Source organism: Melitaea cinxia, chromosome 12 (assembly GCF_905220565.1).
Source record: "Melitaea cinxia chromosome 12, ilMelCinx1.1, whole genome shotgun sequence".
NCBI lineage: Eukaryota > Metazoa > Arthropoda > Insecta > Lepidoptera > Nymphalidae > Melitaea > Melitaea cinxia.
The window spans coordinates 11,053,169-11,069,631 of record NC_059405.1 but is presented as its reverse complement, the minus strand read 5'-3'; the positions used below and the strand labels follow the sequence as shown (position 1 = coordinate 11,069,631).

General features: G+C 33.3%; 2 protein-coding genes across 2 annotated transcripts; one reads left to right on the top strand and one right to left on the bottom strand.

The window, feature by feature from the left end:
• On the top strand, positions 1-1,092 carry LOC123658464 (cuticle protein 16.5-like). Its single transcript, XM_045593882.1, has 2 exons — positions 1-88; positions 279-1,092. The coding sequence occupies exons 1-2, from the start codon at positions 77-79 to the stop codon at positions 1,026-1,028; spliced, it is 762 nt and encodes a 253-aa protein (XP_045449838.1). The 5' UTR covers positions 1-76; the 3' UTR covers positions 1,029-1,092.
• A 4,143-nt stretch (positions 1,093-5,235) lies between these two features.
• On the bottom strand, positions 5,236-15,556 carry LOC123658242 (ice-structuring glycoprotein-like). Its single transcript, XM_045593683.1, has 6 exons — positions 15,450-15,556; positions 14,676-15,263; positions 11,668-12,293; positions 6,783-6,799; positions 6,346-6,431; positions 5,236-5,966 (listed from the first exon to the last, which is right to left on the bottom strand). The coding sequence occupies exons 1-6, from the start codon at positions 15,459-15,461 to the stop codon at positions 5,343-5,345; spliced, it is 1,953 nt and encodes a 650-aa protein (XP_045449639.1). The 5' UTR covers positions 15,462-15,556; the 3' UTR covers positions 5,236-5,342.
• Between the last annotated feature and the right edge of the window lie 907 nt (positions 15,557-16,463).

The window sequence follows — 16,463 nt, the reverse complement described above, 5'->3', positions numbered from 1 at the left end:
AGTTTGCTTGGTATAGTATAAAAGTGAACGCGTGTGCTTTAGAAGTTACTCTGTAAAGATAATCTATTAACCTAACATGTATTCTAAGGTACGAATATTCTTTTAATTGTGAAAAATATTTCGATTTATAGTGCTATTTTTATTTGTCTAAAGAATATCACCGATATTTTCAATTGTAATATTGTAGTCGATATGAGAGTTTAGATAATTATAAAATAGTCGTGTAATTTTTTTTTCAACAAAGAACTATTTTTTTTACATGAAAAATATTCTTTCAGGTCGTTATTTTACTCTGTGCCGCGGGCATTGCTTCCGCTGGTAACCTACTGCATGCGGCACCCGTGGCATACAGCGCACCCGCCACTTCTGTTTCTTATTCTACCACGACTACCACTCATGGAGCTCCAGTAGCAGCATATGCTGCAGCTCCAGTAGCAACGTACTCTACCTCTCCAGTAGCAACGTACTCTGCTGCTCCAGTAGCAACGTACTCTACCGCTCCAGTAGCAACGTACTCTACCTCTCCAGTAGCAACGTACTCTGCTGCTCCAGTAGCAACGTACTCTACCGCTCCAGTAGCAACGTACTCTACCACTCCAGTAGCTTCGTATGCTGCGGCTCCTATTGTATCGTACGCGGCGCCGGTTGGAGCTAAGACAGTTGCGACACCTATCACTACATACGGCGCTGCTCCTGCCTCAGCAGTCTCCTATCAATCAGTGTCTACTCACACCAGTCCAGTTGCATACACCGCTCCCGTATTTGCAAAGACCTACGCCGCACCTGCACCTGTATTAGCAAGTTCTTACGCCGCTGCTGCGCCAGTCGTAGCCAAAACTTATTCAGTACCGGCTGTTACAAGTTACGCAGCTCCAGCTATATCGTATGGCTCGTTGGCAACACAAGCTGCACCAGTAGCTACATACGCCGCTGCTCCCGCTTACTCATCGTATTCTGTGGCCCCTGCAATCTCTTATGCCGCTGCACCAGCTATTTCTTACGGATATGGAGGCGCTCACGGATGGTAATTTACTCAATAAGCAAATGTTTGTATATATATTTTCACTGTAATATACTTTTATAAATGTAAAATTGTTAATTATTGATAACGTTATGGGATATCATATTTAAATTTAATAAACTGACATTACTATCTTACAATGTTTTTTTTAACTACACACTTATTAAATAATAGAATTTATTCTATCTAGTGAGACTAGGTATTTTTTTACGTTGAGATCAGGTTGTTTTACGCGGTAAGAAAAAGTACTTTTAAATAAAAAATCATTCTTACATTTAATACAGAAATTTAAAAAAAATGCTATATTTTAGGATATATTATTATATAATAATTATATATAATATTTTATAGAAGACTTTAAGAAAACGAGTGAGTGCAAAATAAACCAATATATTATAGCAGAAAAGAAAGTAATTTTTATAGAGAAAATAAAAAGAAAATTTTAGAGACATCGCTCTGGTGTAGTGGTGTGTTAGCGTTTAGGCACTCATACCTTTGATTGCGGGTTCGATTCCCGCTTGTGATGGAAATTTGTATTTCTACAAATATTTCTTCCCAGTCTGGTTGTCTGTTCTTGGAGGTCTTCTCATCGTGCCCCGGAGAGCACGATCAACTGTCGGTCCTGGTTATTATCATAGATATTAGACACCTGATAACGATCGTTACTCATAGTAGGGAATATATACGCCAACGTAGATTAAGCTCTGACCTTTCTCCTTCATGGAGAAAGAGGCTATTGCCCAGCAGTAGGATGTTATAGGCTGAATCATTAAAAATTTATCATTCAAGAGTATAGGCACATGTTTATTTGTAGATTTATCATAATTTATGCTATGCTTGAAATTTTTTTTAATCTCCGTGAATGATTATAGTTCTACTGCTGTGAGTCACAGAACGATGTTTTATAGGCTACTTTACCTATTCAAAAAAAAATAATTGTATTTGCTTGCAAATGAAAAAGACCGACTTCAATTACATCGACAAGTAATACAACGTAGACGAAAAAATAGTCAAGTAAATACGCAAGTAAAAAGTTGAAATCGTTAAAAAAAGTTGTTATCAGATCTCAATGAAATTTAAATGTGACCACATGATAAATATCAGCTTTCGATTAAATTAAAAATCATCAAAATCGGTATACCCATTAAAAAGTTATGCGGTATAATACAATGTAGGTCGACAAAAAAATGTCAAGTAAAAACGCATGATTAGATATAACTCGAAAAGTAATTGGTAGATCTCAAATAAATTTAAGTGGAAACAAATGACACACACCATCTTTCGACTAAAATAAAATTTGTCGAAATCGGTCCCAGTCAAAAGTTCTGAAGTAACATACATAAAAAAATACAGTCGAATTAAGAGCCTCTTCCTTTTTTGGCAGTCGGTAAAAAAAAGGATAAATGCGTAGTTTTTTAATTCAGTTTGAAAGTAAACGTGTCAGCAGGTGTTTTATATTTTCATTGAAATTGTTTATGGTTTATGATGGTAGTCTTTTAAGCTGTTATCAAATGTGTTGATGTGAGATAACACGTTATCGATAACTGGGAGGGTCCTATAGGCATTTTATGTATACTTTTCTATTGTCGATGTTTGCGTAAGAGTTAAAGTGTGAACACCTTGTCTGTATACTGCATCTTAGTATAATTCGTTCGAGCATTTTTTTTACAATTTTATACAAAGTGACGGAAATTAGTACTTAAGGATTTTATATACACCAAAAGGTCAATGATGTCGCACCAACATACCAGGAAACGACTTCGATTGCGTCTTGCTTTTCACATGAACATGACAGCTTTCGTTAATGTAAAAATCTATAGTTTTTTAATTTTATGTTTAAAATATGTCTTATTTGGTATAGTAATTTATCCTCATTTAATACTAATAACTAGCTTTTGATACAAATATTATGCATATTGATGAAACTTTTATACAGTTGTAAGGAACTGGTACAAACATATTTTTATTTTTTTACAAACAAAGTGATATTAAGATTTCTAGATATATTTTAAACAAAAGAAAGTAGGTACAACAAGGAGTTACTTTATTTTAATTATTAATGTTGAAAAAGACATTTATCTGCGGGAGTCAATGTTTACTAACTCCAGCAGGCCTAGCATGCGCGCCACGACAAAATTTTGTCTACCCCTTTTCTCGTATTATCTCTCTATGTCTACAGTAGCTAACATGCGTGCACGCGATACTCTTCTCGTTACGTCAATAGAAGAGATAATCATTAAATTTTAGTGATCTGTGATATTTATCTCTACGGAAGCTAACATGACATCGTAATTTTGTCGAATTTTGTCGTTTTAGGAAGAGAAACTTCTCGTTTTCAATATTATCGACGAGAAAGACGATAAATAAAAAATAAATAAAACCGGGTGCCTATTTTTTGTATACCATGGCGTTTCCCTATTATAATTATATAATTTCGGTATACGAAGAGCGGGAAATGCGAAAAGTCGAGTGAAGTGTGCCATATAATGACACAAAAAACGTATTTGCGCCCTGTTGCTTCTTATTCTGAATAATAATAATAATAATACTTTATTTCAGACCAAAGTATAAGTCCATATTGGGTTAGTACAACAAGACAAGACAACATTCAGAATAAAAAACAAAACAAAATTATATTAAAAAAATCAATAAGTAAAAATAAAATTAAATAGAATTAAAGTAAAATCAATAATCAAAAAAAAAAAAATTCAAAAATTCAAAAAATTTTAAAAATTAAAAAAAAAAAAAAACAATGCGTGATAGAATTACAATTATCTAATGTGCGACAAGATATAAAGCACAACACGAGCATATTGTTTTATATATATAATTAAATTCATTTACTTACGCCGTTTTATTTTCCATATTAGATTTTTTAAATTAGATATACACTTTTTATCTTAGCCAAAAGGCCGAGAACATTGTTAAATAAAACATGTGTCACTCGTTTGAAATTATACAAACGTTGGCTCATCCCGGTTTGGAACGATTGGTCAATAACTTTGTAAATTCAACTTTACAACATAAGAAATAAGAATGATATTCAGTTGTGATTATGGTTGATAATGTTTCTCTACTCGACAAGGCGAAGTCTTCGGAAGAGAATTTTGTCTCTCGTAGTGCGCATGTTAGGGTAATCGAGAAAATACTCGATGTAGACATTATCTCTCTCTCTCGTCAAGAGATATCTCGTTGTATGCATGCTAGGCCGGCAGGCCACATGGCGGATACAGCGCGACGTACTAGCTCAGCGACTCTACAACAGAATTCACTAACGTCCCTCCGCCGCATCGCTATTGGAAGAACTACGTCAGCTGTCACCGCCGATATCTCACAATACCGTTTCTTACAGACAACGCTCGATTTGCATATGCCCAATTATTAAAGATTTGAGTTGTGAGAGTACCTACATAATCGTTATTCAACAAAGCTTCTAAAAATTTACATCGATTGTTGTCGCGCTAGAAGATTTTTCTAGACTGTAGATGGGTGTGCCAAATGAGCCATTTCGACGACTATTCAGTTTACTATTGTGACTATTGCCTATTTTTTTTCTTTCAAATGCGAAGCAAAGCGTTAGAAATAATAATGGGCGCACTCTTGTGAGTCACACTGCAAGTGAACAGATCACAATCACATATTTGTATTGGCATTCGTTTTTGGCAATAGCACCAAAAAAACATCTAAATGTATGTTTATATATGTAGGTTCTTTGAATGCTTATTGTTTTTGAAATTATGCAAAAATAAAATTTGGTTTATTTCTCAGAAACGAAAACTAAATTACTCTATAAACATTTCATCTGTCAACTAACAACCATTGACATATTATCCCTAACAACACACAATATGAACATAAAAAATACTTTTTCTCGATTTTACCTCAACTTGTTAAAAAAATTGAATCGCTAATATATTTTCGTCAATTATACTTTTTATTTTATGTCACTATTTACACTTCTCGCCATCGAAATACAGAGCCTAATTTTATTTGCTTTTTTTTTAAAGAAAAAGTAATGTCCATAGATATACAGTTAAATTCGTTATAAAATAATAAATAATGTATTACACTTTTTTCGGGTAAACTATGTAATCATAATGTAATAAAATAAAATGTTACCTACGACTTAAAAGCAGGTCATTTCAAAAGAGTAATATGCTAAGCATTCTAATAGATGTATAAGATAATATTTAAAGGGAAAATATTGAAAGATATTTTCACAGTATAATCATTTATTGACTGTCCATAAATATTTACATTTCAACAATATACGTGCAACAATATATTATTATATTTACATATTTCCAATGGCTTTGGTTGTTTACCATGCGTAGCTGGCTCCCAAACCTGTGTAGGTAACGTGGGATACTGCAGGGGCAGCTGAGTAAGTGATTGCTGACTTGAGTACTGGAGCAGTAGAGTAGGTTGAGTAGGCGGGAGCAGCAGCAGCATAGGTTGAGTAGGCGGGAGCAGCAGCAGCATAGGTAGTGTAAGCTGGAGCCGCGATAGATTTGGTTATAACAGGACTGGCAGCATAGGTCACACGTGCACCATGATTTGCCACTGAAGAGTAAGACACAGCTGGAGTAGCTAAGGTCTTAGTTACGTATGGGTTAGAGACGTACGCAAGTGGTGAAGATTGCGCAATTGAAGAGTAAGACACAGAGGGAGCGGCCGAGTAGGTAACAGGGCTGGTTGCATAAGCTACAGGAGCAGAGTGTGCGACTGAAGAATAGGAAACGGCTGGTGAAATGGCTTTAGCCACCACTGGACCAGTAGAGTAAGTAGTGAAGGCAGGTGCGGCGTGAGTAGAGATAGTCTGATAAGAGACGGCCGGGGCGACAGCTTTAGCAACAACTGGAGCCACTGCGTAGCTAGTGACCGGTGCTGCGTGAAGGAGATTACCAGCCGAGGCGATTCCGGCGGCGCACAAGAAGATTATCACCTGGGTAAGAAAAATAATGTTAATTAATCTTGTTCTGTTGTCTGACTTCTGATATAAAAAGCAAATCATGTCCATGTAGGTTGGCGTATATTAAACTCTAAAATTGTTTAGATAAATGTAAGTTTTATCACGATATTTTCCTTTACTGCAGTTCAAAATAAATATACTATTTTATTTACTGAACACTTGAAATCTTGGCAATGATAGTCTTGACTCGAATTTACCACAGTGCGACTCGGTCGCATTCACCGCACTCATTGCGGTCCTAACATTTAAATTATATTCACAATGTTAGTTTCCCAAACCACCTTTATGTTGTTTTTTTAATATCACGAAAAGAATTTATGGTTACACTTTAATACTTAAAATGTTTTCGTACCTTTGAATACATGTTTAATAGTTCCGTTGTTACCGTTGGAATGATATTCACAGCAGTAACAGATGCTTTTATATGGTGGTAAGGAACTGGTATTGACATTTGCGATATGCCCAATACTCGGTTCATCGCCGACGGCGTATCGTTACAATGTCAAGGTGCTCTCTACTGGTTATACTTAAAATAGCCTTGGTACTTAATACATACAAAATACGTTATATAATTCCATATGCACTTTAATTTTTTAATTTTTAGCATTAACACATAATCACTTAAACCAGTATTTTTTTCTAGACTTTTGAATAAAATCAAATGTTGATAAAAAATATTCGAATTAACTAAAAATTGTTAATTATATGCTAACTTTATCTTTGTGTATAAGAAATATATAAGATAAACATCGAGGAAAACATACTTCCAACAGAAAAAGTCATTTTCACCTTGGAGAACATTCTGCCTTCAAAATGACGATGTATATAGGAATAAAATAATATTAATAAGTATCTACAAATATAACAAGTTCTTTACTACATGAGGGTATTATTATTATTATTAAGCCATTTATTTATCCTTAAAATACAATAAATAATTTTGTGAGTAAATCATGCAAATGTAGTTATTCTTTCTCTTTTAAGGACCTCTTTTCGAGTAAAGGCCTCCTCCATTTCACTCCAAAGTTTTCTATCTTTGGCTTTTGACGTCCAATTTTCTCCTGCTATCTTTTTAATTTCATCAAGCCACTTATCAGGGGGCCTACCCTGTTTCCTTTTTCCAAACGGGCCTGGCCAATGAGTTACTTTGTTACACCATCTATCTGAGTTCATACGTGCTACGTACATGAGGGTATAATGAACTACAAATTTTACTAAATAGAGTATTACTTAATTCACTTTAAACCAAACGAATAAAAAATATATTGAAAAATATGAAGCTATAAGTCGTATTTATTATTCAAAAGATATTTAATAATGGTAATTATATATGACAGACAAGAGAAATTACATAGAAATTGGGGATATAGCATAATACGTAATTGTTTAATTTAGTTATACACACACAAAGTGTCAAGCTATGAAGTATTTTCTAATTAAATACGAAATGATGATTTTGTGATCGACGTGATGCATATTTTAACCGAGATATTTAAAAAAATATTGTATTTTAAAGAGAGAGCAGAAACAGTATGAAAAAAATATATTGAGTTTGGAACTATAAAAAATTAGAAAGGCAAAGGAAGAAAATGTTCCACAAATAATGACAGACAGATTATGAGAATTTTGGAGAAAAAGACCTTATTATTATTACAATGTCGAGAAATCACAGGTGATCTTAATATGAGATTCTTTGATATCTTTATAGAGAAAGTCGTATACATAAAAAAATAATTAAAGTCTATGTAACTTGAAAAAAGGTTGTAAATCATTAAAGGGACTTTGAAAAAAAAAGGAATTTTGAGTAATGATAGTAAATCTAACTACTAAGTCCGCAATCTGTGAACTAAGTTTAGACACAGAAAGCCATTATATTAGATTCGATAAACCACAGATCCTCGCAAAAGAACACCGATCCAACTAAGGATGATCCGTGAGGCTATTGAAATTGAAAAACATCCAAATTTCAATAGAGAAGATGGCTGGCTATTACCACCTGCTTGGGATCCCATTAGTAATATAATTAAATCAAAAACCAAGCATAATATACCACTCAATTAGCACATTCTGGTATGGTAGATAGGACTAAATAAAATATTGATGTATGTCGGGTAGTTTCGAATAAATTTTGTAACGTTAGGACGTCTGACACCTCAGTTCTACCGTGACCATGGTTGATGTAAAGTATCCGAAACGGAATCGGGAATCTAAAAAGTTAATAAAGCGCGATAAAATCCCAAAAAGTTGTTGCATTTAAATGATAGTAAATTCAATCTTTTTAGTAGTAAATAAAAAAAAGTGTGGAACAAGTCAGGTAAATACAACGAAACTCGTCCATGCTTTACCACCACGTTGGGCTGTTTCTATGGTATGGGTTGGGTAATTTAGTTGAAATAAAGAAAATAATAATTGCCAATATTCATATTATCTATTCAATAGCAAGATTCCGCGAAATATTTATTGAAAATGTTAATCTCAATTTTTGCCACAAAATTGGTATTTTGAGCCATTTTATTTTTAATATATTAATCTGCCAACCCGTATTGGAGCAGCGTGGTGTGGTACATGGGGAAAGAGGCCTATGGCCAGCAGTGGTATATTACAGGCCAAAGCTTTATTTTTAATAGGACAACGATTTAAAACATAAAGCCAATTAAAGTAAAAACAAATTACTGATTGTAGTATAAAGGTTGTAAATGGTCACCACAATTGCAATTCATAGAACATTTGTTGGTAAATATCGACATATATGACATAAAATATAATATGTACACTATTTTTATCAATGACAGAAACAATAAATAGTAACAATAATATGTTATTAGTGGCTTAAAGATGTTATCAATTGCTAGTGTGTCTGATGTTACGATATATCTAATATCTAATCTTATTATATTATTTCAACGTTTCATGTGGGAGTCAAGTTATTATAATCGTTGCAGCTGTTACTGTGTTGGCTGATTTGCATTTGAATTACTTACACAATCACAGAAGAACAAATCATTTATTAGACGTTGGAATAATTTATCAGTATCATTGTTCAAATAATTAAATATAGTAGTATTATGACTTTTTTGTATCAAGACTGGTTAAAAAACCATAAATGAAATTATTACCGCTATATTCATAAAACCTTTGAAGTAAAACTTCTTTACGCCCGCTTGACTTATGGAGTAAGCTAGTGAATGTGTGACGAGAGCGTTACGAAAAGTGTGATCAGGTAAGGCGAATGGAAGTTGAGAGGGAGATATAAGTTAGGGAAGATAGAAAGACAGAGAGTTTTCGTAAGTTTTACTTCAGTCGTGTGGTCTAAAGCACACTCGTTTTTTATAGTACGGCAGCCACTGTCCTTAAAAATTATTTTATTAGTGCATCTTTAGTCTAATACGAATGAATAATGTAGTATAATAAAATACTTATGTAGAATAATAAGTTTACTCAAATAGGTATTGCTTCAAAATGTGAAGTAGTTGTAGTTACGTTTAAATTATACGTATTTTATTCTATTCTATTTAGATATTTAGTATATAGACGGTATTAAAAACTTTCTCACATATTCTTTTTAATAAAATAAAAATTAATAAAAATATAAAAAATATATGCAAGTTTGTATCTCTTTATGTATGTATATATTTATACGGTATATATATGAATTATTGCTCGTGTATATAATTTAACGATTGCCACTACCGTTACCTTATTATTCCTCCCCTTTTTTTTCTTCTTAATGTGAATTTTACTAATACTCAATTTTGCACACCTACAAACGTCTGCTCTTGTACGTCCTAAGGTTGGCTGGTAGAGAATGCTTTTAGCATTAAGGCCGCCTTTTGTACAGTTCTTTAATTTATTGTGCAATAAAGTATTAATAAATAAATAAATGGTGTCAATGTTGTGGTAATTTTTTTTAAATGAAATTATTATATTAAAGTAGTAATAGTCGAAACAAAATCACAAGTAAGACCATCTTTTGTGTATTGTCATTAGTGTGTTTAAGTAAAATACAACGCGTAGGCGCAACGGTCACAGCCATAATTTGTGGCTGTTGTGCTGGCGGTTGCGGGTTCGATCCTCGCACATGACAAAGATTTGTGTTGGCCATACAGATGTTTGCCGTGGTTTGGGTGTTTGTACAGTCCTTGTGTTTCCCCACCGTGCCTCGGAGAGCACGTTAAGCCGTTGGTTCCGGTTGTTATCATATACACCTGATAGGGATCGTTACTCATAGTAGAGAATATATCCGCCAACATAGGAAAAGAGGCCTATAAATAAATATAAATGATTACAACATATACACAGGGTCATCTGTTCCTAAAGGAAGCAACTTAATGCTTGTGTTATAGGTAACAGCCGACAGGTATAGCTACATATTTTTTTTCGATAAACATACATATAAATAATACATATATAAATAAATAAAAAATATACATATATAACACCCAGAGTCAGGGTTGGAATCGAACCCGAAACCCCCGGAGCAGAAAGCAGGGTCAGTACAAACCGCGCCATCGGGCTAGGCAAGCCCAGCAGTGGATTTATTATTATATGACAGGTTGAAGCGATACAAAAAAACTTATTATAATAAAATTAAAGTATCTATTTGAGTGTGTTACTTATCGTATCCATTTGTCTGAGAGATGATTTAAGTGCTATTAGTACCGATTTTCAAAATATTAACAGCCTGATTTTAGAACTCTTCTGCGCTACACTCACACACATAGGCCTCCCCAAGTTCGCGCCAAACATTATGGCGCGAACTCATGTGTTTTGCCCATAGTCACCGCGCTGGGCAGGCGGGTTATTGACCGCAGGGCTTCTTATTGTCGGAGCATAGACGCCTTCTGCAGTGCACAATTATCTTTATTATATCTTACGACCAGTTCAAGGCTTCTCTTCATAAAATAAATTAAAATCATTTCCGCATTTCGCTATTTATGTTGATATTTTAATATATTTCAAATTTGATTTAGACAATCCTTTTGATACACGTATTTTCAGGACGATTTTTTTGAAGTAATTTCGACTCTCCCAGTTTTAATTGTGCTAGCCCAGATTTCAACATTAAACTAAAATGTGCTGTCCGTTAGGGTACCAAGTTTGCTTTAATAGTCCTTTAGGCCACCATGAATACAAAAGTCTTTTTTTATAAGTTACAAAGCATAAAATTAAGAAGCCATTGAAACAAAGGACTAAATGAATGACTTTTTATGAATTACAACTTATAATTAATTAACATAATTATATAAGTATAAGAATTTCTAAAAACTGCTTTTTTTGATTTAGAAAATAAATCATCGTTTTATATTATAGATTACATCTTCATCTATAGTATAAAGTCAAGTCAAGTAGTTTCCTAATACTTACCTAAACAATTTCAGTTTTTGCTCGAGTGTTTTGTACAAACAAAACAATTTTTTTTCTGCAATTAATTTTTTCCATAATCACTTAATGAAAAGTTCCTATTTAGCATAATGAATGAACTACACAGTAGTGAAGTAAGCATATATAATTCAGTAGTTGCATTATAGAAATATTTTTTAGTAATTTTTTTGTAGCATTTGGAAATCAATCGAATTAAAAAAAAACAATAACAATTATAATATTTTATTTTTTTTAAATAAATAATGAATTTACATAAATTATGATCTTTTTAAACTAAATATTGGTAATTTACCACCCGTAGCTAGCTCCTAATCCAGTGTAGGTGACATGAGAAACTGCTGGAGCAGCTGAATATGTGACAGCAGACTTCAGTACAGGAGCTGTAGCGTAGTGTGAAATAGCTGGAGCAGCAGCATAAGTAGTTACTGCAGGAGCCGCAATAGTCTTCGTTAAAACAGGACTGGCAGAGTAAGTCACTGGCGAAGTGTGACTTGCGACTGACGAATAGGACACAGGGGTGGCTAAGGTCTTGGTTAGAACGTGGCCAGTTGTGTAGGCAAGTGGGGCGGTATGTGCTACTGAAGAGTAGGATACAGCTGGGGATGCACCATAAGAAACGGGAGCTGAGTGAATAAGTGACGAATACGATACAGCAGGAGAGATCGTTTTAGTCAGGGCGGGTGCGGCAGAGTACGTAGTGATAGCGGGCGCTGCGTGAGTGTTGATAGTTTGGTAAGATACGGCTGGAGAGATTGCTTTCGCAACAACAGGGGCGGCGTAAGTGGTAATCGGGGCTGCGTGAGAAGTTGTTTGAGAAGAGTAAGACACGGAGGACACCGGGGCGCTGTAAGTCAAGGGCGCAGCATGAAGGAGATTACCAGCGGAAGCGATGCCCGCTGCACACAAGAAGACTACAACCTAAAAAAGAATATATAATAAGTATTATAAATGAAAATCAAAAAATAAAAAATAAAGAGATAATCATTGTAAAATAGTAAAATAAATTCTAATTACTGAACGATTTGTTATGAAACTATTCATAAGTTTTGTTTTTAATCATACCTTTGAGAACATGTTTGTTTGTTTGGATGCTGTGGTTGGAATGAATTTCGGATCACTTGTAAGATGCTTTTATACAGTCGGTAACAATTGGTATTGACATTTACTTATTCTCGACTCGACTCATCGCTCCAGGCAGTTTTTATTTCAGTGTCAAGGCTAAATTGTACCTTCGGAAATATTGTTGAATGAAAATGAATAAACGGTAAAAATAGAAATGTAAAATAGTTTAATTTAAGTATTTAAATTTTAGGAAAGATTTTTGGGTTGCCAATTTTGATTATTTGGGTGGCAAATAATTAACAAAATTAAAGCTTTGTAGATTATTATATTGTAGGAATTTTTAATCCATAAACGTTTTTTTTTTTCGTTTTCACTACGTATTTCACATTTGTAACGTAATTTACTGTTGAATAAAAATTGCACGTGAATCAACAATTCTTATCGCTAGTTCCTATGCACATCTTGCAAGTAACTGCTATCAGCTTATTTCCGGTTAAATGTCATTTGATATCCTTGTGTTGATTTAAATTTTGTGTGTATGAGAACTGTCAGATGTTTTTATTATATAAATAAATAACAACATTTATTAATAACTGGGTCGCTGGCGCAGTTAACGTTTTCAGTTCCAGCACTTTGGGTTCGATACTCAAATGGGTGGGTTTGAGTCTGGATAGATTCTGTTAATTTTTAATAAAATACATATAAATATGATTTAAAATACACGCATTAATTTGCCTAGCTTAAAGAACAGGCGCGTGTAGGTCAAACATATTTATTTATTTATTTAAATTAATAAAATAATTACTTAAATAATGTGGATATAAGGTTTAATTTAAGAACAGAATGGACAGAAACTATCATGTAGATATAAGAAAATTTTGTACTTTTACGTTATGTTTGCCTCGAACTTAGAAAAAAGTATTTACGATGTAATTTTAAATTATTATTTATTATTATATATTTATTATTATTATTATTTTATAATTTAAATTTAATTAAAAATTATTTTTATGAGCTTATAAATTAAAAAATTGTGTTTGCTCGCAAACGAAATAAAACCGACTTCAATAGCATCGACAAAATAGTCAAATAAATACGCGTTATGAAAAATTACTTAATAAAGTAGTCATCGGGTCTAAATCAGTACAAGACAAGTATCAGATTTCGATTAAAGCAAGAATCATCGAAATCGGTTTAGCCAGTGAAAAGTTATGCAGTATAATATGCAACGTAAGTCAACGAAAAAATATTCAAGTTCTTTCGATTAAAATTCTGAGGTAACATACATAAAAATGCAATCGAATTGAGAACTTAGTCGTTTTGGAAGTCGGTTAAGAAAGTATTCCTGTGGAAACAGCGTAAGTCATGACGGTTTTTCAAGGACTGCTTGTGTCGAGTAGAATGTGAGTATCGACAATATAGGCACCTTGTTTCGTTCTATACTTTACATTAGAGCTCTATTACAGATGTAGTTTTATTAACTACATAGATAGACAGACAGTAATTGTAAAAATTTCGCTTTGGTATATGTACCGTGTATACATATGCATTTAATAAAAAGTGGTTCTTTAATATTAGAAACAGACACTCTAATTTTATTTATTTGTATAGAAAATTTTATTTGTTTGTATTCAATTTTAAATTATTCAGTTATTTCTGTATAGTATTAAAATATAATAATTCTACGTTTTTGTTATGGTAGTGTATTTTATACATAAAAAAATGAAATCAAATAGGATTTTAATTCCTATCACTAAAGTACATTTTATTTAATAAAAAAAAGGATATTTTAAAATGGTATAAATAGTATTTCTAATGATAAAATTAGCAAATTTTTAAGATTGTGACCTATATTTGTTAACTTGTATGCACAATAAAGTATATTTCTTTTCTTTAAATGGTAAATAGGAATTGCTTGAATATAGTTGTTTTTAGTTAAAGTTCAAAAACTAAAATCTATCGAGATCACGTATTTATTATTCTTTTTTATTTTGAGAACTGTTAAACGAAGACAATACCTACTATCATTTTCAATGTAGTAGTATCATTTTCAATAAGTAGATTATAATAATATGTTGCTTATGTTGCTTTTCTTGGTAAGACTAGTACAAAACTATTTTAAAAAGGACATGTAAATAATTAAAAAAGGTTTACTTTTTAAATTTATTCGCGTTGTATAAAAATAAATATACACATGATATAAAACTAAATTTGTACACAAACACAATTATGTGATTACCAGCCGTGGCCAGCGAGACCACCGTACGCGATGGCAGGCGCAGCTGAGTATGTGACAGCAGATTTGAGCACGGGAGCAGCAGCGTATGTTGCGACGGGAGCGGCGTGTGTGGCGTAGCTAAGAGGGGCGGAGTATGCGTACGCTGGAGCAGCGTAGCTCTTTACAACTGCTGGGGCAGCAGCATAAGAATAGGCAGGGGCTGCGTATGCCGAGATAGCGGGAGCAGCGTAGCTCTTGTAGATGGGGGCAGAGGCGTAAGTCGCAGCATAGCTGGGGGCGGCGTAAGTGGCGATGGTCTTAGCTACAACTGGAGTAGCGTGAGCTGTGTGTGTAGAGTAAGATGAGACTGTCGACACTGCAGGTGCGACGGCTTTCACGACGGGTGCGGAGTACGCCACGGCGGGAGCGGCATATGCAGAGTAGGCAGGAGCTGCATAGCTCTTGTAGATAGGAGCAGATGAGTATGTTGCGTATGAGGCAACTGGAGCAGCGGCATATGAGGCATACGAGGCAACGGGAGCAGCATAAGAAGCTCCGTATAAGCCTCCAGCGCGGGCGGCCGCAACCGCGCACAGGAATACTAGAATCTAGAAAAAAACAATATTTATTGAAAGACAAGTAATTAATTGCATTTCGAGGTAAAAATAATAGTCAAGTTTTTATACATAGAAAATAATTTTTAAAACAAATATCGTACCGATGGTCAAAATATTATATTTCTAAATAATTTATTTTTATATTACTAAAAAAATCTATCTAATTTTAAATTTTACCTTAGCTGTCATTTTATTGTATTAAGTTCAGTGCGGCAAGTGATATGGTCAGTGTGTAGGCGCGTACTTTTATACCATTCTTGTTAGGTATCCCCGTGAGCCGGCGCAGCTTGTCTTATTCTAGGCCTTGCGTTAGAGCCTTATTACTGATGTTATCATTACTCATTAAATTGTAATTAAACTAAGAAAATATGTACGTTTTTTATTTTAAAGATATTAAAAAGTGTTTTTCTTATTTTGTATTTACACATCTTATAGGTAATGAAAACATTATTAAACGTGAAAAATTATATCTAGTTTGTTGTTTTACTTTCAAATTCAATGGTTTTAGTAATTAGATTTCTGTTATCCTTGTTTTCGCTAATTTAGAAAAGCTATGTTGCGAAACGTTTTCATAAATATTATATAATATAATTATATTATAGTTTTTTAATCAAAACACGGTCTCTGACTATTCTAAAATTAATTTGTTTAATTTATTGTATTCGGTAAAATAGAATTAGTAGTCATTCATTTTCGAATTGTTTATTTAAACGTTAGTAGCGTGAATTATAATCGTTATATCATTTAGAAAAAGGTATTTAAAAATATTGTTATAATTATCCTATTTAGGTTACAGTACGTATATGTTTCAATAAGATTACGTAAGCTTCGGATAAACTATAAATCGATCATGATCATGTAGGTATAGTCATTTGGGTCCGGCTGAATTTACGCGATACATATGCGATTGAATACGTAATTCAGTACAAGCCACCACTCGAATTCTATGTACCCTTTTTGCAATAGGAATAAAGGTTACGTTTGCATACAAAGATGTTGTTCACTGTACGCGTTCAAGCCTCATTTGAGTTGTGTAAATGTACCCATGTGGCGCTTTTGTTTAAGGGTTTCACATTTGAGCAAAACTTAATGTCGTGGTTTCAAAATTGATAAATCGCAGTCAACTATCTAATATTTTTAAGCTTAATCACTGTTAGTTTCTACCGATTTTTACGTAATTTTATGTAGTTA